The 24,407-nt window shown below is 48.3% G+C and overlaps 1 protein-coding gene across 1 annotated transcript in view; it reads left to right on the forward strand.

Annotated features, from left to right (window-relative positions):
- The window catches only part of Hsf2bp (heat shock transcription factor 2 binding protein), an 82,180-nt gene that overhangs the window by 40,700 nt on the left and 17,073 nt on the right, over nucleotides 1-24,407 (forward strand). Inside the window, exon 7 of the mRNA XM_032888695.1 lies at nucleotides 5,548-5,651. Coding sequence (XP_032744586.1) covers nucleotides 5,548-5,651 — 104 coding nt within the window. The remainder of the gene's footprint in view (nucleotides 1-5,547; nucleotides 5,652-24,407) is intronic.

A 24,407-nucleotide genomic window follows, 5' to 3' on the forward strand; every position in this document is an offset into this window, starting at 1 on the left:
ACACACAGGCCTTTGGCTTGCACAGTAAGTGCTTTACCAGTTGAGCCATCTCCCCAGCCTTGGCTTTTGTCTTTGATGCTGAGGTCCAGCTTTAGGATGTCTTCTGTGGACAGAGTCCTTTACCCTGGCACTTTGGAACTCTCTGGCTCTGTACTGTGGTCGGATTGTGATGCGTGTATATCTATCTGTATTTGTTCTCATCTGAAGGCTATTTCCTCATTTCTTGAAAAGTGTCAGTCTTACTTTTTTGAAACACTTTTTTCGTGTGTGTGTGTGTGTGTGTGTGTGTGTGTGTGTGTGTGTGTGTGTGTTGCTCTTTTCATGGGGTACTAATAGGAAGGCAGTTGGTCTTTCTCTAGCTACGCTCATTTATCTTTTTGTTTTGTTTTGCTTTGCTTTGTTTATGTTTTTCCTTTTGCATGGATCCACCTCCTAGAACTTTTTACAGTTTGTTGATTTTTTTAGGATTTTTTTTTTTCTTTTCTTTTTGTTCGGAGCTGGGGACCGAACCCAGGGCCTTGTGCTTGCTAGGCAAGTGCTCTACCACTGAGCTAAATCCCCAACCCCTTTATTTTTTATTTAAAAAGTTATGTGTCTGTGGTAGACATGTGCACATGAGGTGTCTGTGGAGCTCAGAAGAGAGTATTGGATCCCTTGTGATGGTAAGCCATTTTACATGAGTGCCGGGAACTAAACCAGGTCTTCCATAAGAGCAGCCAGTGTTCTTAACTACTGAACCATCTCTCTAGTATTCATAGTTTAAAGTGGAAATTTCTGGTTTCTTTGGATATTCAGTTAGGGTATAATGATGTTTTGCTGGGCAGACAGGTGAAAGGATGATTTGCTATCGCAGACATGTGAACGGACACGTGATGCTTCGAAGGAATATAGATATGACCCCACCAGACAGCATTGGTTTGCTTTACTCTACCTTGCTGGTTTTCAGTGAGCGCACGTATGGATTAGTTTACCTTCCATTGCGTTGCTGGGCTTCACTTGTGGTGACTTCACAGAAACTCACCAAGAACTTCTCGTAAGATTCCCAGGGCTGCTTGCCACTTTTGTGGACTTGGGCTGAGTCCTTCTGGTTTCTTCTGGATTGAACTGTCCTTGCTGATTCGAGTGTGATGTCTGCCGAGTGGACTGGACTGCAGCTGCTGATCGTGTTTGGTGTTTGCTAGTGGACCGGACTGAGAACAGTGAAGATTGGGAAACCCCAAAGAACTATTTCTAAACAGGCCCGCTTCCCTGTATCCTAATAGCCTTTCTTTTCCATTACCTCTGGCGAGTGGCAGGCTAGAGGGGAGGTTGAACCTTATTAAAGTAGGTTGTGAAAAATAATATGCCTATAACAGTTTTATAAGGTTTGCTAAGGAGATTTTTCATTATGCGTGTGTACCTGTTTGTGTGTACTCATATACATGTAGGGAGCAGGCATTGATGTTGACTGTCTTCCTCAGCTGCCCTTCATGGTTAGGTTATATTTTTCTGAGTGCTTGGCATTGAGCTTGGGTTCTCATATTTTATAGCAAGCACATAACCGACTGAGACATCTCCCTGACCTAGGCTCGACTTGCTTTGCTTTGCCTGCCGATTCATAATAGTGCCCCTAACTTCTTGGTCATGTTCTAGTTCCTCTTAATTTTTACTGCTGGATGTTAGTGGTGCACACCTTTCATCAAAGCACTCAGGAAGCAGAGGCAGGCTGACCTCTCGTGAGTTCAAAGTTAGCCTGGTTTGTGTTTCTAGTTCCAAGCTACCCAGAACTACATAGTGAGACTCTGTTTTTAAAAAAAAAAAAAAAAACCAAAACAAAACAGGACAGATCAAAACTAAAACCAAGAGATAACAACAAAGTTTTTTCTACCTAGTCAGCATATCTGTTTTCTGTTCTGGGGTTGATACCTGTCTGTAATGCCTGAAAGCTGTTTGGTTCTGGCTCTGCTACTGTTCTTATGCTGGCTGTGACTTGTTCAGTCTTGGTTTTTCATGTGCTATCCAGCAGTCTGGTGCAAGCTCATATTTGTTAGGGCTGTATCTGTGCATCTTGGAAGACCGGGTAGATCTTTACTATCCAGGAGGACTGGGGACTGTCCCATTCTGGCTGACTGTATATTGTCATTGGTTCGTGAGTGTTTAAGGCTTGTTGACAGTATGAGTTCAGGCCAGCTTTAACATTTGTTCTTATCTGCTCTCAGCAGGGTCTGACTGCATCTGTGTCTGCCTGGGGCTCTCTGTCGTTCCATATGAAGGCGCTGTAAGGGAAGCTCTCAGCTTCTGGAGCCTGTCATGGTCTGTACTTGCCTCCTGCTTTGGCCTGGATCAAAGAGACGCTCCTTTAATTCCTTGCAAGCTCATTGGCAATTTAAACATGAAGTCTTGTCATTAAAGAATTTGGGCAAAAAGAAATAGGCTGTGCAGCGCTTAAGTTCCTATGGATGCAAATGTGCCTGTGTCAAGATGCTATACATAAAATTACAAGATAGTTCCCGCACCCAGGAGGCCTTGGCGTGCTAGAAAGTGCTCTACCACTGAATTACACTTCCACTGTTAACTACTCTGCGTGTGTTTCTATGGTATCTGTACATGCCACAGATCCTGTGCAGGTATGTGAATGTGAGCATGTACATGCCATGGCACACATGTAGAGGTCATGGGATAACCTCAGGTGTCCAGCCTTCCCTTCTATCTTTTTGAGACGGGTCCCATGTTTGCTGCTGTGGTTTCCAGGTTAGCTGGCGTAGGAGCTTCCAGGGATTGATTCTCTTGCCTTCACTTCCCATACTGCTGCAGGAGCACTGAGGTTATCAATATGCTCCACACCTACCTTTCTGTAAGTTCTGGGGATTTGAACCGAGTTCCTGGTACTTGTATGACAAGTACTTTTATCTAGGGAGCCATCTCCAAACATGTGTCTGACCTGTTTTATTACTCAGCAATATGAAGAATCTGGGAAACTAAAGGGCTATCGTTTATAGCTTCTATGGACACTTGACTTGCCAGTTGTTCAGAATAGTGCATAATATCCATTTTGCTGTGGCCATTTTCTTGTTGATTGTTCAGAAATGAGGTGTGATATATTGGGATCTTCAGGCTATGCATTACACCGTCTGGCCTGGCCTGGATGATGCCACATGTCACATACTGTCTTAGTTACCTTTCTGTCGTGTTACTAAAACACCATGACCAAGGCAACTTTTAAAAGGAAGGGATTATTTGGGCCTTGGTTCCAGCAGGATAAAGGTCCACCACTGCAGGGGACAGGGAAACAGACCAGCAGGCCTGGTGATGGAGCCTCATCTGAGAGGCTCATCTTAATCCACAAACAGGAAGCAGGAACACACTAAGGATCCTTTGAAACCTCAAAGCCCACACCAGTGACATACTTCCTCCAACAAGGCCACGCTTCCTAATCCATCCCAAACCGTTTCATCCCATATCGGGGACCAAGTATTCAAACATGTGAGCCTATGAGCTATTCTCATTCAAACAAGTGCATTCCATTCTCTGGCTCCCACAGGCCCAAGCCATATCATAATACAAAAGGCATTTACCCACCTTCAAAAGTCCCTAAAAGTCTTAGTCGAACATTGTTTAAAAGTCCAAAGTTCAAAATCTCTTCTGAGATTCAAGGCAGCCTCTTAACTATAACCTCTGTAAAGTCAAAAAGCAAATTATATGCTTATAATAACATACAGTGGCACAGAATATACATTACCACCCCAGAATGGAGGAGTAGGGGCCTAGTTAGGAAATGCTGGGCCGAAGAAGAACTGAGAGCCAGCAGGGCACACTTCAAACCCTGCAGCTCCATATCGAATGCCAAAGCTTAGTTAGATGTCTCTCTTCCTGCCAGCCTGGCCGCCTGTAACCCACTTCTTGCTCGTGGGCTGGTTCATTCCCTGTCTGCAGCTCTTCTTGGCAGATCCTCATGGCTCGGACATCTCCGTATCTTGGGACCTCCACTGCAATCCAGAATTCACTTTTATAGTTTCACATGGTGGCCTTTGAGGGCCTCCATGCAGGAGTCTCCTGACACATGCTTGACCTAAGCAGCAGTCTATAACCACAAAGGGAGATTTCATGATCCCTGTACTGGTGTGCCCCTCATGACACCACATAGGTGACACTGCCAAATGTGACGACCAGTGTGGGTGACCCCTGTCCTCTAGAATCACATTTGCAGCAGCTTTGATTTGCCATAGCTTCTCAGGAGGAGAAAATTCCTTAGGCCCTCTCCTTTCAGAAGTTAGAAGCTTATCTGAGTGGAGTCTTGCCCTGAGGACATCCCTCCCTTTATTCCAGTGTGACTCAGCCGTCTTAATCTTCTCATCGCTTTCAACACAAGCTTTGGCTCCAACAGTTTTCTCATTTTTCTTCCATCTATGCATTTTGTATTTCTCTTTGCAATGCTTGATTTTTTCCCCACTGTAGACCTGCATAGTTGATTACTGAGAAGCAGAAGACAGAGAAGACAGAGGCCTTGAAATCTCCACTACTAAAGAAGTTACTTACTTTTCAGTTTAGCTTCAGCTGGGCTCTTAGAAGGAGAGCCACGCTCTTGCTCCAAGTAGCAGATCGGTCTGTAGCCTAGCTGCTGACAGTGTTCCCTCCGAAGCCTCTTCTGCCTGACCGCCACAGTCCGTGCGCACTCGGCCCTGGCTTCCAGTTCCTGCTAGCATGGCCCGTTACGCTCTGCTTACGATAGCCAGCCATTTTTCTATTCCAGAACTTCAAACCTCCCATATCCTCTGACCTACATGGTCAAGTCCGGCACTGCGGTTAGTCTACTACAGTGTCACCCTCTGCCTTAGTTACTGTCTTTTGCTTTGATAAAACACACGACCAAGGCAGCTTATAAAAGGAGCTTGAGTTGTGGTCCCAGGGGGATGAGAGTCCACCACCATCAAGGTGGGGAGCATGGCAGCAGGCAGGCAGGCATGGCAGTGTCGCCTCAGCTGAGAACTACATCTCACCCCCAAAACAGGGAGTAGACAGCACACTGGGAATGGCACAAGTCTTTGGAAACTGCAGAGCCTACCCCCAGTGAGAACTTCCTCCAACAAGGCCATCCCTCCTAATTCTTCCCAGATTGTTCCACTGACTGGGACCAGGCATTCAAACGTGAACCTGTGAACCATTCCCATCCAGGTCACCATGCAGTCTTTGGATAAAACCTGTGATTAGATTGTAGATGGCTTCACTGAACCTCAAGAACTCAGTATTCTTATAAACTGAGGGCTGCCTGAATATAAATGCCCGCTCGGTACTTCAAGGGCAGAGACACTGGGTTGTGAGGTTTCCCATGAGACTCTCTGCCTGAGGTTCAGTACACAGAAGGTGATGTCACAGAGCTACTGCTAGAGCTTCCCGGTATCTTACGGCTTTCTGTAGAGGAAGACCATTAGACACGTCTTCCACTTTGTAATGTTCTACCCAGATGCCATCCTCGGACATCTGCGATGTAAAAATGTCTAGGAGATGAATTTGAGGTGAGAACAATGTGGATAGCCCCGCATATCAACACTGTATTCTTTTGCATTTCAGTCTAATGCTGATGTCCCTGTACAATGTGAGCATCAATTCAAAAGGCTTGAAGTACATCAGCGAGAGTCCTGGATTTATCCCCTTGCTGTGGTGGCTTCTAAGTGGTAAGGAGTATCTGCTGTGTTCTTGTGTGGCCATGTGTTCTCCTCCACAGCTGGAGGAGGGAGGCGTTGGTGTGTTAGCAAGTGGGACCATTGCTGTAGGATGTCTACTCTTTGAAAACGAACTACCGGACAGCTTGGCAAGTGACAGTTTCTCTGTGTTGGGCTGGCTTCTAGGGATGGAAGAGGAACGCTCTTTCATAGTGGCAACATCATTGGGTTCTCTGAGACACTGGCTTGTCAATGGCTGTCCTGCTCCTCCCCCGATGACTCCCCACTTCAGAAAGCCATTTGGTATGTCAGTGCTTCATAGTCATTTTTCTTAAATTACGTTTTTAGTTTAGTCGTGATCTTTGACACGAAGATGACTTGATGAAACGGCACCAACTGCTCCTTCTCTGAGGCAGAGGAGCAGATAGGAGGTGGACATGGGAGGAGTCCAGACAGAGTGGGATGGGAGACGTGCGAAGACCCATGTGGCTGGAACTTCAGGGCTGTAAATAAAACGTAACTCACTGCTCCCTTCTTGTTTATCTTTACCTAAAGTCATGTCCCAGTTTCACCATAACTGTAAAGCCTAAAAAGTACACATATCATCCATATTCAAGTGGTAAAAATGCATTTTTCCTTTTTCATAACTCACATTAATCTGTTTTTGAGCTTTAGTTGCCCTGGATGTACTTTTTTTCTAATAGTTTTATTGAGATCCAATAACTGCATATATCTTAAATGGGAAACTGATTATTTGCATATAAATATCTACCTTTAAGATCATTACCATAGTCAAGGTCCCAGGCATCACTGCCCACGGCACGTCCCCTCCCTCCCACCTGCCCCTCACCTTCCACAGGGCTGTTCACCTGTCTTCGACACTGTCCTTCGGTTTCTGTTTTTACAGTGGTTGTGTCTTACTCGTGCACTGCCTCCTTACCCACTGCTCCGTTATGCACATGAACCTTTTGGGTTGTTTACAGCTTCGACACGTTACAGACACAGATGCTGGAGTGGCCTGTGCAGGTCTTTGCATGAGGATGTGCTGGCATTTCTCCTGGGTATCTCCTAGGCGCAGAATGGCTGGGTCACATGGAAGATGCACGTTCATGGTTTCACACCGCCAGCTGCTCTGCCGTGCACATCTCCAGCAGAGAACACAGTACCAGCCGTTTGTCTTCCTGTCCTTGGTCTGCTTGTTCCATTTAGGTCTAGGTATTCCAGATGGGATGCCTTGGCTCCCCACTGTTCCATTATTACTAATGGTGTTGGATGAAGAAAGGAGGACCTGACCACCCTTAGTACGGTGGAGGAGGAGGTTTATTGTACATATGAGGGAGAGCATAGTAGCTAGAGACGGAGACGTTGGGAGAGTCCAGAGTAAATACAACCCTGAGCCGGGCCGTTGTGAGGAGAAGAAAGGGAGGAGATTCAGGAGACCAAGAGGCCAAACAGAAAGGAAAAAGGGTAAAAATAGGACCAATATAGCCAAAGTGGCTGGATTATATAGGGAAGAGCACCTTGGGGAAGGGCAACTCAGCCCAGTCCTTGGGCTGGAGAATATTAAGGCAGGGGATTCGGTATGCCAGCCAGGACCCTGTAACCGCAGGGACTGAGGGATGCTGGGAAACCTGGTGGCCAGAGTCTGATTTGATATGTTGACTAGGCATCTTAGCCATTTGACCTGGGTTCGAGACCTAAGTGTTAAACATGTTTGAATGTGCTTCGAATCTTGATTGTGGTGTCACCTTAAGTACATAAATCCTCCAGCTATACTCTTTCCCAAGTTGTTTTGACTGTTTCTAAGTCCTCTGACATGGATTTGCCATTTAATAACTTGTCACTTAATACCAACTCTTAGAAGGGGCTGACTCAGTAGGTCCTTTAGGGGAGAATCTACACGTTACCAATAGTGAGTTCTAGGCCAAGGCCCACGTATGTGGGTGTTCCCTGTGTGTGTGTCTAGGGACAGGGTGGACAGGCCTCCGTGGCTTCTGGCTGCCTTTTGAGGCACGTATAGCGTGAACACTCTTGGGTGGACACAGACCTCTTCCCTCTCTCCACAACAGGAAGTGTTTGGAATGAAGGGCACAGGCCAGGCACACTACCACCCATGTGAGGAGATGTGGCGTCTCTGGGCTTGGGGACCCCTGTGCTGAGAGGCAGTTTATGTCATGTGCGTAATCTGTGCACTGGGTCTTAAACCAGCACAGGCATGGGCACTCCGGCTGCACTTAGGAGTAAGAAGTTTTGTCTCAGACAGGAGTGGATCTTCTGTTAGCAGTCTTTAAAATGTAGCGTGTAGCTTGACAACCCACTCGTAGGGTGGCATTCTAGCCTTTCCACCCTGAGGGTTGGTTGAGTGGGCTTTAAGTAAAACCACCTGCCCCAGGACTGATACTCAACTAAGCAGCCTTTATTTTCTTTTTAATTTTGAAGATGCATCACAGAATCAGGTGATTTTTGGACTTCATGTTGGTGTGCAGGTCCTCAGTACTAGCCTAGATAATTGAAGAGGAAGAGGGACCCCCGACAGCCCTGCTACTCTCATGACCACATATGTCCTGTGGTTTATTGTTGTCAGTGTCCTGTGAGGTCAGGCATTCCTGCCTGCTCTCAGATGAGGAGGCCGAGTGCCATGCTGGGCATTAGCAGTTGTGTGGCAACAGAGCTGGGTTTGAACCCTGAATGCCTGTTGTAGGCCCTGTCCCCCACACAAGCTGCTGTGCCGGCACTGGTCAGAGCCATAAACCTCCAAGCCATCAGAATTGGTTTTGCCGAGACGTTTGCTTTTAAACAGCGTGCCTGTCTCTGCTTATCCCCCCTGCCATAGTGGCCCTCGAACAGCCTTTGTCAGGCATTTGCTCGCTCATGAAGGAAGAGCCTAGGCTAAGCGTTCTTGGAGGCCCTAGCTGCACTAGTCCAGAAGCACCTGTGGGATGAGAACCTCAGTGCTTCAAGTTAGTTTATACGGCCATTGGGTGTGCTCTGATATGGGTAGACTCTTGCCTTGATTTTGTGTCACAAACTCAATGGGGTGGTTTCTAAGGAATCTTTGTGTGTGTGGTGGGACTGGGGGGGGGTTGCTCACGAGTGCGTGTTTCAAGACAAGGTTTCTTTGTGTGATAGCTTTGGCTGTCCTAGAACTCACCTTCTAACCAGGTTGGCCTTAAACTCACAGAAATCTGCCTGCCTCTGCCTCCTGAGTGCTGGGATTAAAGGTGCTCAACACCACACACCTGCTCTCCTAAGGGATCCTAAATACCTCTTTGCTTATAGGGCTGTTTGACTTCCCAAGCTTTCTTGTCCTTAAAGACACTTCAGGGCTCTTTGAACATAGCAAGCGTAGCCCAAACCTTGAGATCTATTGAAAGCTTATCTCATTTGTTAACTTTAGACTCATTCCTTGTAAAGTCAAACCAAAACTGGATTCAAGTCCCAGATGCTTAACCACTGAGTTACATATGCTCTGTTTATGTTGCTCCGGCTTTACTGTTTTAGAATTTAATGTGTTTTAAGGTTTGTCATTGTTGCTGCTGGTGGTGGTGGTGGTGGTGGTGGTGGTGGTGGTGGTGGTGGTGGTGGTGGTGGTGGTGGTGGTGGTGGTTGTGGTACAGCACCCGGGGCTCCTGGCCAGCTCAGAAAGTCTGCTCCTGAGCTGCTTCCCCAGCACTGCCCTGAAGTTTAGAAAGCTGACGAAACATTTTATGGTGAGGTGGGGAAACAGGAGCTTCGGCTGCTTGGGAAACTGTGGTGCTCGTGCTTGGCTGCCTGTGCTCCCGCTCCCAGGACCCCGCCTTCTGACCTCAGGCTGGGGAAGGATTTGAAGACTGTGCCTGCCCTCTTCTGTCATAGGGAGATCCACTTGGTGAGATGTAGTCAGGTTTGCTCAGAATCTCTAATACTTTCTGAAAGCTCTCAAGCCAGGGTCTTGCTAACTCTCAGAAATCAGTTTCTGCTTCATCATATAACCCCTGTCAGGGGGCTTGATGGCTTTAAAGAGCACAGCCTTTGACTCACCACATGGAGGTGGGAATCGAAGCTTTCTTTCTGGTAAACTGATCTAATCTGTTGAACTCACTTCTCTGATCTGTCCTGTGGGAATCCACCCCAGGGTCTGGCACTTAATACAGAAGGTGTCAGCTCTCCCTTTCATTGCTGATCTAAGGATCTTGGGCTTCAAGGGAAGCTTGCTGCCTTTTTCTTTGCTTGACCTAAGCCATTGCTTCTGAGTTTTCAGACCCTGTGCTTCAGAGAACAGGACCACTTGCTGCTGCGCCTATCTGGTAAGCCCATCTCATTCCTTCTGACCTCTGCTGGATCTCATTTTCTTGCATTTGTTCATCTCCATGGCTGCCTTTTTCCCAGGCTGGGCCCAGATTCTTCACATTCCTCTTAAGCCACAGACCTGGCACGGAACTATAGCAAATAACTGATGCGGACAGTGTGTTGGGGTGGTGACCACATGTTATGTAACCGCAGTGCAGCAGACTAGTGTTAGAATCCCTCTGTGGCCGCCGTGCTGCCGGCCCTGGATCCACTGCTGAGGTGCGCAAAGCACTCACACCCGTCTTACATGAACGTGCTTCCCACTGATCTGAAGCATGGCGAGCTCTACAGACCTCTTCAGCTCAGACTTCCTCCAGAGCTCCAGACTCAGAGCCGGCTCTGTGTGCTGAGTCCACAGGCACAGCGAATAGACATTCACAGCCAATGTTTGCACCAAGCTTCAGTCTTCCCACACCAGCCCTAACCACAGTCTGCCAGTCTCAGTGAATCGAACTTTCCTTCCCAGCTTCCCAGCCGTTCAAAACTCCCCAGCAGCTCCTGATTCCTTTCCTCTGTCACACCAAGATCCAGTCTGTTCCGGAAGACTGATGACCGCTTTCAGAACACACCTAGGATTAGCACAGCAACTGCCACTTCTTCCCCGTGTGAGCCACCATCCTCTCATGTGGGGAATCCCCGCAGGTCTTGTCCATCTCTCAGGCCTTGAGTTGGGAGCCAGGAGTAGGAGGGACAGATCACTGGCCAGCTTTCTTCCAGGAACCAAGGACTGAGAGAGAAAACTTGTGTTAAGAATGCTTCTTTGAACTAGAACGGCGAATTGTACTCAAGTAATAAAGCTCAAGCTGGACAGAGATTAGCTGAGAATGTCTTGTTTGCCCCTGGTTTGGCTTCCTGCTTATGATCCTGCTTCAGGTTACTGTGTGCTGGGATTAGAGGCGCGAGTGTCGGTATAACTGAACTTCTTTCTCACGCCTGACCTTCAGACTCTGTGACAGGGCTTAGAGGACAGGGGGAAGCCTAAGTTTGAATCTTGGTAATAACCTAATAGGGACCTCCCAAGGGTACTTAGTGGAGATGTTCCCTACCTCTGATCACTAGGAAAATGTTTCTGTGACTGTGAGTGTAGTGGAGGAAAAGTCTCTTTCAAGAATGAATGAATAGCCAGGGCTGGAGAGATGGCTCAGCGGTTAGAGCACTGACTGCTCTTCCAGAGGTCCTGAGTTCAAATCCCAGCAATCACATGGGGGCTCACAACCTTCTGTAATGGGATCCAATGCCCTCTTCTGGTGTGTCTGAAGACAGCTACAGTGTACTTATATAGAATAAATTTATATATATATATATAATAAATTTTTAAAAACAGAATGAGTGGCCAGGCTGCTTCCTTGCTGAGTCGAAGGCTTACTCCACCTGCCACTGTAACCACATGCTTGTTAGACGCTTGCAGAGGAGATTAGCTTTGCAATTACTAGACTGACTGGTGCAGTGAGCTCTGCCCAGTCAGATGGGGGCCTGAGCAGGACACAAAGGCTGCTCGAGCTGCAGTTCGGCCCTTCCCTGCCTCACTGGAAATGCTTGTGCGAGGCTGTAAGTCTGATGGCTTCTGACCTGGAGCTGTGTGTTGTTTCTCCTGGGTCTCCATTTCCTGACTGCTTTGGTGCTGTGCAGTCTTCATTGCCGTGTGCACCATTCTCGAGAGTTAGTTTTGTTAATTCCTGCTGTTCTTTTGCTGATCCAGCCACTCATCCATCCTCACATCTTTTCGGCTACATTTCTCTGGAGAACCATTGAGAAAAATGTTTCCAGAAGAACTTTTTACTTCAGTTAAGTCCTTAATGAATTCTTAAAATATCCTTTCAGAATTAAAAAGAATCTTTTATTTTTCGAGATGATAATATAATTTGTAATTTCCTCCCTCCCTTTCCTTCATTTTAATACCTCCCATTTGTCCCTCCTGTCCTCTTTCAAATTCAAGGCCCCCTTTAAATAATTAACTGTTGTTATACACATTTATGTGTACATATATATTCCTAAACACACAGTAGGTACAACCTGCTCGATCTGTACAACGTTCACTTGGTTTTAGGGCTGACCACTTGGTTTCTGACCTTGGTTGCAGTTCCTTTGTGGTGTTGAAGCCTCTTGGGCTTTCCCTATCCACTTTGGCATTTCTATCCTGGCTGTTCTTACTCGATTCAGTCTAAGCAGCCTTGGCGAGCCTTTGTGTGTGTAGCTTCTGGCACTCCTGGGAGTCACAATCTTATACCAAACTCTCCAGGCCTCTGGCTTTTATAATGTCCAGTATCCTCCTCTGACTTCTGCATGTACTGCACACATGTTTACACATACACACACACACACACACACACACACACACACACACTATAAAAATAAACAATTTTAAAAAGTAAGCCGCCTGTTAACCTTTGAAGAAGGTGAATAAAAGGTAAAAGCCTTAAAAGAAATATGGTGGACTGATAGTTGTCCCTCAGAACAGTAGGGTTATTCTTCTTGGGAGAAAAGCTACCTGCCAATTATGATCTATACACTCTCTTTCTCTTTTGTGTTGGTTTCCTTTCTTGATATCCCAGAATGCCAGATGTAAATGACTTAAAGTGAAGGAAGACTTATCAAGCTCATAGTTTCAGAGTTTTTTAGTTCTTCCTGAGTGGGAGGGGTGGCAGAGTAGCTCCCATAATGCCAGACAGGAGGCAGGGAGAGGAAGGGACCAGGGTTTGACATGTCTGTCAAAGACACGCTCACAGTGATCAGCTTGCTCCAGATAGGCCCTAACTCTTAAAATTCTCGCTGCCCCTTCACCTGCCCTGTAGAAACCACCTTCTGGGAACACGTAAGCCTGTGGGGGATTCAGACCATAACACCCACCAAATAGCCTTCAAGAACATTTTAGACAAAACGAAACAAAACACCCTTCAGCCTGTCGGCCATAGGCCATTGGGAGCAAAGGACAGTCTAAGGGATGTGCTTTGGGACATGTATGGGCTTGGATGGAAGGTACGAGACACACAGGACAGTGGTCAGAGACAGTGACAAGTGATACACTCGAATGAGAGTATATAGTATATCGTCTCAAGAAAAACTGTGGGAAGTGTCAGAAGTGACTCAGTGGTGAGGGAGCTTTCAGCCCTCCACGGGCAGTGACTGACGAAGCAGGGATGTGAAGAATTTGCCTGCTGAATAGACAGGACACTGTGTCCAGATAGAGAATGTCTGTGTTTCCTGAACACATGGTCACGCACCAGAATTGGCGAGTTTATTGACTGTACGTCAGGGGAGTTCCACAGATGTTAGACAGCCAGAGTCATCTATGGAGTGCCTTCTTAGTGTAGAGTAGAATGAAGCTGGAAGTCAGTAAAATGCCTCATGCAGACACAAAGTGAGTGAGGCAGCCATAATGGAAGCCAGATGGTTTGGGATTAAATAAGAGGATTACATCAGAATGGATGAGCTCATTCTCTCTCTCTCTCTCTCTCTCTCTCTCTCTCTCTCTCTCTCTCTCTCTCTCTGTGTGTGTGTGTGTGTGTGTGTGTGTGTGTACACACATACAATGGCATATCAGAGAACCCACCCCCACCCCCAGGAATCAGTGTTTTCCTTCCACTTGGGATGGAGCTCAGGTTTTCAGGTCTGTGCTGCAAGCTCCTTTACCCTGCCTGCCAATTCAGTGAGGTTTATTAAAATCAGCACTTAGTACAAGGTTCAAGTGTTTATATCAAAAAGAAGAAAGTACAAAATGAGTGAACCAAACTTGTGTCATAAGAACTTACGGGGTGAGGAGATGGTTCATTGCACAAAGGTACTTGTCGCCAAGCTCCAGGACCCACACAGTGGAAGACAACCTTGTGAGTCCACACACATCGTGTCGTGTGCCCTTCCAATGAACAAATGAATGTAGCAAGAATTGTGAAAAAGAACTTAAGAAATCGAAGCAAATTGAAAGAAGCACAAAGGAAGAAGTAAACGCCAAAGGGAGCAGTTGGGCAGGTGGGCAGCAGACACAGAGGCCCCTGCAGCAGGAGCCACTAACGCGCAGGTCTGTTGTGGAGAGAGAGGAGTGGACGGTTGAGCACCATGAGCAGGGGTGGAACTGGAGAGGTGAGGGTGGGGAGGACGCCATGGCAGGAGTGGGCTGCCCTCCTACCCCAGACCATGGTGAAGTCCCTGCCTGTGCTCCACCGAGAGCCATGTCTGGGTCTGTGGCCATGCAGCAGCAGGGGTCTGGGGAATGTCTCCTTACCACCAAAGGTCATGCAGATGTCCCTGATCTGGGCCACCACCTGGAACCATGTTGATGTCACAGGCTGGGGCACTCACGAGAGCTGGCCCCACTCCCTGCCTGCCGCAGCACTTGGGAGAGTGGACTCTGCATCATGCCTGGGTAGCACAGTGGAGCTGGGCCTGGGGTCAGGGACACTGGTGAGCTGGCCTCAAGAGCGTGAGTGTGGGAGACTGGCCCCACACTTTGTCTACCATGAGGTGGCATGGGTGAGGGAGAGATAACCTCCTCCCCCACCCCTAGCTGCCTTTGGCAGGAGGGAGTGCTGGCCTCAGGGTCATGAGAGCAGAAGAACTGTCTGTCCCTGTCCTTCATCTGCTGCAGCACTCAGGAGAGCAGGTACTACACCTTGCCTGGTTAGCAGTAGAGCTGGCCCTGGCTGTGTGGTCCGAGGGCATGAGAGTTAGAGAGCTGGCCCTGCCGCTCGCCATCTGCAGCTTTAGGCGAGCCAGCTCTGGCAGTTCTGGAGAGCTTCTCCTGGTGGCATAGATGTGGGAGAGCTGGTACGCTGACCAATTCAGCTTGCACCCAGGCCCAGATCTAGGGCTCTGACTGAGCCCACCCAACATCTATGCCATGTATGAACTGCTCAGACTCTGGTCCTATGAGTCCAGAGTCACAAGATCTCTATGGCACAGGGCAACATCATATCTGAGAGGCAGAAGCCGGAGGCCTTGAACCAGACAATGAGTCATTGCAGTGAACATTTGCAAGTAAAGATGTGTGGACAGAAGAGTATGCTGTGTGATATACTGTGACACACCACAGCTTCTATGGTGAGATTTTTTTTATTTTAATTTTTTATTTTCTTTTATGGGGGAAGTTGCAAGGGTGGAGTGCAAATGTGAAGGGATGGGGAGATGAGTGGGATTGGGGTGCATGGTGTGAAATTCACAAAGAATCAGTTAAGAAGTTAAAAAGCAAAAGCAGATGTTTCCAGGTAGGGCCAACAACAGGTCTGAGAGGAATAGAAAGAATTAGCACATTTAAAGTTGGTCAGTAGAGTATCCAGTCTAAAGAGTTGATCAAAATGAAACAGGGCATTATAATACAGAACCACCAAGGAAAAAGAGAAGGGGAGTGGGGTAGAAAAAAAATACTTGCTGGGTTGAGAGTTGATTGGGACGTTAGGAGCCCTGACTGCTCTGTCAGAGGACCCGCCTGCAATTCCCAGCATTCATATAGTGCCTAATAGCTATCAATAAGTCTAGTTCCAGGGCATCTGATACCCTGTGATGATTAATACTATCAACCTGACAGGTTCTAGAATGATCTAGGAGACAAAAACTGTGGGCGTGACGCTGAGGGAATTTTTAGACGGAGACTTGGAGGGAATTAAACTAAATGTGGGCAGCCTCCACCTTTCTTGTCTCCTAAGCTTGGAAATGGGGTGCCCATTGTCTCCTCTTCCCTGTGAGCTCTGCCCACAGACAGTGAGCCAGAGAGGTCCTGCCTCCCTCACGCTGCTCATGACAGACAGCAGATCACAGAAGGAGAGGTCATGAATTTAGAGCCCATAGCAGTGTGTGGTGGGCGGGGTAAGGTGAGTGCCACAGTGCGTGTGGAAGTCAGAGGACAGCAGTAGGAATCAGTTCTCTTTCTGCCTCTCTCTGGGTTATGAGGCTCAAACTCAGGTCTCCAGGTGCCTGCTGGGCCACCGAGTTGTCTCCTCCCCTGTCTTAACAATCTCAGTACGAGACTTTGCCTGGGGTGCTCTTCACTCCCAGAAATGATCTGTAGAGCACGGAGCTCAGTGGCATCTTGGCCCTTGTGAGTTTCAAGGCTGCTAGCAACTAGACCAGCACCTCCATCTGGAATCTTCTTGGTCCTGAGGAAATCAGACCTCCCATCATTCTCAGGGTTGCTCTGAAATGAAGGCACGTGGAGCTAGGGGCAGAGGAACTCTAAAAGTATGGCTGTCGTCCTCAGCACTCCCAAACACCCAGTCCTCAGTTCCCTTCCTTCAGTCTTCCTCCACACAGTGCCTCCCCAACTCTGCCTTTCCTTGCTTCTGCTCAGCTATGCCCCCATGCAGGAACCCACCATGGCCATGGAGGTTACACCCGACTGCTTGGCTCTATTTCTGTGTGTTGCTTACTCTCTGGCCTCTTCTCATGTACGCTTCCCAGGCCATGACACGGCAGCAGTACTCACAGATCCTGCGGGGAGGCTCTGCTCCACTGTGCACTCTACCCAGCCATCAGCCACAGGGTAGAGCAGTCCATCCAGGACCATAGAGGAGAGCACTCAAAGCAGGCTTTGAGCAGAAGAAGCCTCTGGCCTGTGAGACTGTGGTTTTCTTAGGTCACCATTTGCATCTGGACAGCCTCGGAGGGGCCCTGATGTGCAATCAAGCTGTGAATAATTTACTACACCTGACTAATCAGCATATATGAATGTGTTTAGCATAATGTGCAATATTAGCATTCCACAGCAGATATTAGAAATAAGCATTTTTCTTAGCTTTAGTGGAATTAGGGCACCATTTATTTGGTTTTGGCTTTTTGGACATATACTATAATTTAAATTGGCATCTTTAATCTCCAAATGCTTGGAGGTTTTCTGGCTAGCTTTCTGTTACTGATTTCTAAAATGAGGCAAATGTGCCAGAGAATATTCTACGTTTGATTCTAGTCCTTCTGAATTTGTCAAGGCTTGTTTTGTAGTTCAAAGTGTGGCCCATTCTATAATTGTCCCGAGTGTACTCAGAGGAGTGGGTGTGTGGCCTCTGCTGCTGTTGGAGGGGGTTTTGTGAGTGTTCGTGCTTCCTTGTTAGTTCATGATGGCTGTAGGATTTTGTATGTCTTGGCTGGTTTTCTCTCCACTTGTTCAGCTGATGACTAAGAAAGGAGTGTTGAGGTCATCGGACCATTATTTCTGTCCGCTCTGCCCTCCTGATGTTCAGCGACACCCCCTCCCTATTGTTGTGTCCCTTTGATGAGTTGACCCTGTTGCCATGTATGAACGCCCCTGATGGTAACTCTCGCTCTGAAGACTGCTTTGATGTTGGGCTTGGTGGGGGACATCATCCCTGCTGTCCATCTCCGTGCTTCCAGAGCACCATGCTTCTCAGTTACTTTTCTATGGCCATGACAAAACCCATGGCCATGGCATCTTAAAAAAGAAGCTCTGAGTTTGGGGATCACAGTCCCAGAGTCTTAGAGTCCATGATCATCAGACAGGGAGCACGGAAGCAGCAGGCAGGCACGGCCCTGGAGCCTTGGCTAAGAGCTCATCTCCTGATCTGCAAGTCAGAAGAGGAGAGAGAGAATGTTAGAACACGGGTGAGGGTGGGGAAGCAGGGGGGCGGGAGAGGGGAGAATGGGGTGGGCTTTTGAAACCCCAAAGCTATAACACACCTACTTTAAAAGGCCACATCTTCTCATCCTTCCCCAACGTCCCACCAACTGATGACTAAGTATTTAAATACACCGGCCTGCAGGAGCTCAACTTAGCACCCTGCCTCTGTTTAAAGTGTCCCTTGTTTTTTAGTTGGGACTTAAATATTTTTTTCATCCTATGTATGTTAGGCAAGCTCCGTGCCACTCACTGTATATCTTCATATCCTTAAAACATTTGAAATTTTGAATCAGTGTCTCACTAAGTTGTCCAAGCTGCCCTTGAACTTGTGATCTTCCCGTCTCAGCCTTCTAAATATCTGTAATATAGGCCTGCGTCAGTAGGCCTGGCTTATATTCTGCCTTTCCTGTCTTTTGCTCCTTACTCCATTAAATTCCTGCTGTCTTCTGGATTAATTTAGTAGTAGTCAATAGGTAGTGTCTTGGTTAGGGTCTTTCTGCTACGAAGACACGCCATGACCAAGGCAACTCTTTTTTTTTTTTTTTTTTTTTTTTTTTTTCGGAGCTGGGGACCAACCCAGGGCCTTGCGCTCGCTAGGGCAAGCGCTCTACCACTGAGCTAAATCCCAACCCCTGACCAAGGCAACTCTTATAAAGGACATTTCATTGGGGCTGGCTTACAGGTTCAGAGGTTCAGTTCGTCATTATCATGGCGGGAAGCATGGCAGCATCCAGGCAGGCATGGGCTGGAGAAGGATCCAAAAGTTCTTGATCCCAAGGAAGCAGAAGGAGATTCTCTCCTGCAGGCAGCCAGGAGGAAGCTGGAGCACTAGCAACTCCAACCCCCGCCCCACAGTGGTTCACTCTGTCCAACAAGGCCACACCTCCCAACAGTACCTCTTCCCCTGGGCCAAACATATTAAGACCAGCACCAGTAGTAATTCTTTGTCTCTCCATTATTGACTATCAGCTTTAACTCTTTCTCTCTTGGTGGCGGTTTAGGTGATAAAATGGGCGTGTTTAACGTATTCCAGCTACATTCTGATGCTGTTGCACCCATATGAATAGCAAGAAGCTCACAGATGTGGACGTCTGTCCTGCTGCTGCTGTCACCACCTGTCTCAGGTCCTCTCCCTGTTGCTGTGATACAGTACTCTTACAAAACCAGCTTAAGGGCAGAAGGTTCATTCTGTGTGTGGTGGAAGGAGTCCATGAGGGCGGAGAGTCAGCGCAGCAGGGGCTCACGGCAGCCCTTCCCAACCGCACCCACTGTCCAGAAGCAGCAGCTGTTGCCTGCCTGTTAGTGCTCAGACGCCTTCTCACTGGACATAGTGTGCCAGCGGCCTCTCCCCCACAATCTTTGCTGGTATTGACACCCTCTCCCCAGCATGACCCATGGAGCTGGGTGAAGCTTCCGGAGAGCTTCCTCCTATTTCCTATTAGGACACTAATTCAGAGAACAGAAACACTGCCTCCCCTGCCTTGCCCACCCAGGAGGCCCCATTCTTGGTCCTTGGTCCTCTGCCCAGGCTTGTGTTTCGCTGTGCCAGGCTGAACTCATTAGTGAAACCTACATCTAATGCGAACTGTGAAAACGACATGCTGCCTCCACTTCAGTAGCCGGCACACCATTCTGAGAGCTCGCGGCCGTGCCGTTTCTGCCCACTTGAATGTGTCTTGCATGTGTTAGAGTGGGGCTCGGGCTCAGCACTGCACCAGAGTGGAGCCACCTGCCACCACAGTCTGTCTGGAAGAGCGGCCTTGTCCCTTTGCCTACTTGGCTAAGCAGCGCCTCTTCCACTGCCTTCCCTGTGATCTGCTAACTGCGCTATCACTTGGAAAGCGCAGAGTTTGCGAGCAGGAAGTGAGGAATCTGTTGCTAGAGTGTGACTTAGAAGCAGACAGCACTGCTTGTGGAGTAAGTCAGGAGGCTACATTCCATCATAAGATGGTTTTAATTTATTCTGAAGTGTGAGGAATAGTGTTGTTTTGGGTTTGGGAAGGAAAACACTAAAAATATGAAGTGGCTGGTGAACTGGTCCTTCCCGCATGTCTCCTGGGTATCTGGGTGATGGGCTTTGTTATCTTTCCAAACCGTCACAGTGCTTGGAGCCTTTCCATATTCCTTGTTCTGTGTTTCTTGGGGACTGGCACGCTTGTGTTGCTGATCTGCCATTTTCTGATACCTGTGCTGCCACCTTTGCACTTGCTGGCTTTGTGAGAGAGCTGGTATTCTGAGTCATGTTTCCTTGGTCTCCCACATAGGACAGTGATAGAGCCTCCATTGCCTTACTGGTCTTGCTGTGGGTGGCTCTTGGCAGGGTGGTCTTAGAGGGACCAGCTCTACCTATTACTGCAGGATTCTAAGTGAGCAAAACTGAGCTTTCCTCTCAAGAAGTCATGGCCAGGTAGGGAGATTTGACAGTAGACACACAGAAAACGTTTGCGGCGTGTTGAGCAGATGATCTGGCGTGGGCTAGAGATGACACGTGAGGCTGCTCCTCCTGGTGTCTGAGCAAAGAACAAACCATGCTGACACTCAGAGGAGGAGCTGATCAGTAGGATGATGGGGGAGCAGTGGAGAGGACCTGAGTAGCAGCGGGCATTTTAGGAGTAACTGGAGGTCAGTGTGGCTATACTGGGGTGTGTGTGTGTGTGTGTGTGTGTGTGTGTGTGTGTGTGTGTGTGTGTGTGTGTGTGTGTGTAGGAGTGACCAGAGGGACTGATGGAGTCAAATTACCTGTGACGACTGTGACGACTCAGACAATACTCTGAACAGAGGAGGCCTTGTCATCGCTGGTTCTGACTACTGGTTGGGAGCTAAGAGGAGCCATAGGGACCTTGTAGGGTGAGGGCGCCAGTGCAGCCACAGTAGGCAGAGTGGAGATGGAAGGGAGTTCAGTCAGGATGGTACCTAGGGATTCAGTTTGCACGTCTGAGCCAGGGATAACGCTGTTCTAAGGAGCAGGGATGAACCAAGAGTTCAGAGAAGTTCATTTAAGTCTAAGCCATCTGCTAGCTATTCCCAGGAAGTCAGCCCACAGAGCTGGGCTCAGGGATGGAAGGCAGGAAGGTGTTGGTTTCAGAGAATGTATTGGGAATACTCGGGAGTCACTGTTGCACAGAAAGGGCTTCTGGCCAGGCTGCCCCATCCTCTCTATGGCTTCTCTCGTCAGCTCTTAGCTGAGACAAGTCTTTTGTTACAGCTTGAAATACAAGTTGTTCCCCACAAGCATTTCTTTCTGAGTCATCCTGCTGGCCTGATGTGTACATTTTCATCCTCCATTCATTAGACACGTGTTAGACACGTAGAGTAGCAACAGTGTACATCAAGCCTTGCTGGAGAAGAATGTAGGGCCCTTTGTGTACATGCCAGGAGTGGTGGAGCCAGGCCACATGGCTTGGTCATTGTTTTCATAACGGCTATACCATTTTATATCCCCAACAACAGTGAGTAAGGATTCCTGCCTTCACATCCTCCAGCATTTGCTGTCATTTGTCTTCTTGATTAGTTTTGGTTGGATGGTGAGCATAGGTTTTCTTTGAACCCCTTCAGAGTGGAAGTTTCAGGCTGTCCTAACCACTGAGGCATCTCCCGCCCCAGCAGCAGTCCTCTGTGTCCCTACTCTCTAGACTAGCATAGTCCCAGTGGTACGCGAGGGCCATCCGAGAGAAATGGAAGACGATTCCTTTCCCGTCCCTGCTTCGTGTGCTCGGCAGAGCATCGCTGAGGGAGGGCGTGGCAGAGGACGTTCTTCTAACTGACTTAGCCTTCCCGAGGTGCGGGTGGTGACAGCGGGACCGAGACGGTGCCATCTTTATCACGTGGGTATGTTACATGTCTCTGATCACGGTGGTAGACACCAGCGTTGGAGCCCTCACTGCTGTGGAGACGTTTGTGTAAGAAGCTGACAGCCTCATGTCCATCTGGAATCTCAGCACTGTGTCACAGCTGTCCGTCCCCTCCTGTCACACCTGTTCTAGATCAGTGGCTTTCCTGCTCAGCCTCATGTTTGCCCTCACACGCCCACATGATTCAGACAGTGGGAATACCAACAGGGAGCCTGTCCCATCTGAGGAGGAGGCATAGTGAGACTCAGAGGCGTGGTTTTCCCAAGAACTATGGAGAAAATACCCCCTTAAATACAGGGGGAGGGGATGACACACATCGAGGAACTGGAAGGAAAACACACAAGCACAAGCTACTTTACTCATTGATTATTTGGGCTTTTGTAATAAAATTGCCTGTTTTGTTTTGTAATCCCCGAGTGTTACCATAGGGACATAAAGTATTTCCCCCTACGGCTCATGTATTAAAGGCTTGGTTCCCAGCTGGTCACACTATTTTGGGAAGTTCTGGAAACTTTAGGAGGTAGGGCATAAACGGAGGAGGCATCTCTAGGGCTGGGGTCCTAGGGACTGTACCTTGTTCTGCACGCCCCACACCCCGTAAATTCAGGGACCTAGGAACCAGGAGCTTATACGGCCTCACTACAAGCCCAGAATCAACTGTGAACTGTGGGCTGAAACTGTGAGCGAAAGGCCCTCCTTTGAGTGGTTCTTTGAAGCATTTTATTCACAGCTACAGAAAAATGAGAGTTGGTTCTGGGGGTGGAACCTTTGCTGTGATAAACATGACTTATGCTTCTTAGCCTTTGGAGCTGGTGCGCAAGAGGGAGGAGGGCTCTTAGAGACGAGGCTCGACAGGCACCAGAACGCTGCAGACGGAACTCAGATCTCACAGGGATGCTGAGCTGCAGAGCCCTGTGCTCTGAGGCTTCCAAGGGGGAATGGAGACTGCTTGGGACTGGACCCAAGGCCACTGACGCTCCTGTGACATGGACTTGTGTGTGCTCTGTCCATGCCCTAAGACTTAGGGTAAACCGAGTTTACAGGCGCCGGGTCGTGGTGAGAGCTTCAGCCCGATTGGCAGTGAGAATTAGGAGTAAAAGAGACTGGGAAGATTTGAGCAGCATTTGGCCAGAGAAGCAGATTTAAAGTGGGAACCAAAGTAAGAGTGTTAAGGAGATTATTGCCCTTCACAGAGTTCCACTTCACAAGGACAATAGGAATGGTGACGGGGACATCTCAGGGCTCGACTTCATCGCAGCTGTGGCAGCTCTAAGGCGTGGAAGAGTGAATTCATGAGACTTTCCTTCCAGAAGACATGGCTCCGAGTCACCCTTCTGTCTCATCACCCAGCACAGTGTTTCCTCTCAGCTCCCCAGAGGCGGCTGCAGCTGAGGGTCACAGGGACACGGCTCTTCACTGCTTGAGCCATTGGCAGTCCTTGATGTCATCCACCTGATGCTGACCTTTCAGACATGCACAGTGCAAGAGTTATGGGCGTGGAGGTGTCACTAGATTCACAGGAAACCTGGGAGACCAGGCAATATGGAGCACAGGTGGAATCCTCACAGGAAGCTCCTGAGAGGACGGGGTGAGGCCGAGCATGAGATGGAGACTTGAAGTTAGAGAGGCCAGCTGTGAAACCGGTGTGAAGGGAAGCCATGTGGGCTGTGAGTGACAGGGCCTTAGGGGTGTGGCTCGCCAAGATTTCTGAGGCTGACATCCATTATCACTTGCTCTAGATGACAGACATGGAAGCTACAGGACTTAACATTTCCTTCCTGATTTCAGTCTTTGACCAGTCCATCCTTTTTAGTCTTCCTCCTCCTCTAGAATGGGAGTGTTCACTCGGTGCTATTGCATTGTGGGAATGTGCTGTGAGTTTGCCTTGAGTCCCAGAGGACGTTGAACTGATCCTTCTGAACTGTATTAGGACTGTTAAGACCACGGTGGTTCTTAGAAGTGGACTGAAGGAAGGTATTTTGTGTTGTGGGGGGCTTGAGCCTTTTGGGTGCCAAGGGCAGAATCCTAACGTGTGAAGTGTCATTCTGAAGGGCTCAGACGTTAAAGAACAGTGCCTGGTTGGTGACAGCCTGTTTGGGGAGCTTCTGGAAGCTTCAGAGGGTGGGGCGCAGCTGGAGGAAGTGGTCACTGAGAGTGTGTTTTTGGCAGTGGTATTTTTCCTCACTGCTTTCTGTCTCCTGTGCAGTGAGCAACTCCTGCCGTGTGCTCTGGGAACCATGATGCTCTGCTTCACCAGAAGCCCAGAATCAACAGCCAAGGACTATGGACGGAAACTTTGAATCTGTGCGCAAACTAAATGATTCTTCTAAATTAGTTTCTCAGCATTTTTTTCATAACTAGAGAAACCAATTAACACAGGATAGTTTGATTTACAGTTTTCGAGAGCAGGTTAGAACTCGGCCACTGAGCACATGAGAACTTCAGTTTCTTACGGTTGGCTGGCGGAAGGAAAGGATGTGAGGGAACTTGCTGGGATGGATTGAGTGTCAGAACTTGGTCGTCATCTGTAATTTCTAGTTTTGCTTCAGTGAGACAACAAAAGAAAACTGTTCTTAGCCATCAGAGTTCACATTGGACACACCTCTAATCTGTGTTCATGTGTGTCGACTCTCACCAGCCCCAGGAAAGCTTTGCTGGGCTTTCCCTTCTCAGTCCAGCACGCCTTCTCTTTCTCTTGTACGAGATTCCTTTCCTCCCAACACTCCATTTCCAATTCATTGCTCAGATTTATAGAAAACTTGCAAGACTAGTTGTATTAGTCAGAACTCTCTAGAGTGGCAGAGCTGGCTGATTGTGAGTGTGCGTGCGTGTGCGTGTGCGTGTGTGTGTGTGTGTGTGTGTGTGTGTATGTGTGTGTGTGTTACTAAATTGGCTTACAAGCTGTGGTCTGGATAGTCCAACAATGGCTGCCCCATGATGGAGAGAAAGGCCAAGAATCTAGAAGTTCTGTCCAAGAAACTGGATGTTTTCCAGTCTGGGAGGGTACCTAGACAGTCGCTGGGTCTCCAC

The sequence above is a fragment of the Rattus rattus genome, chromosome 18 (genome assembly GCF_011064425.1).
Source record: "Rattus rattus isolate New Zealand chromosome 18, Rrattus_CSIRO_v1, whole genome shotgun sequence".
Lineage (NCBI taxonomy): Eukaryota > Metazoa > Chordata > Mammalia > Rodentia > Muridae > Rattus > Rattus rattus.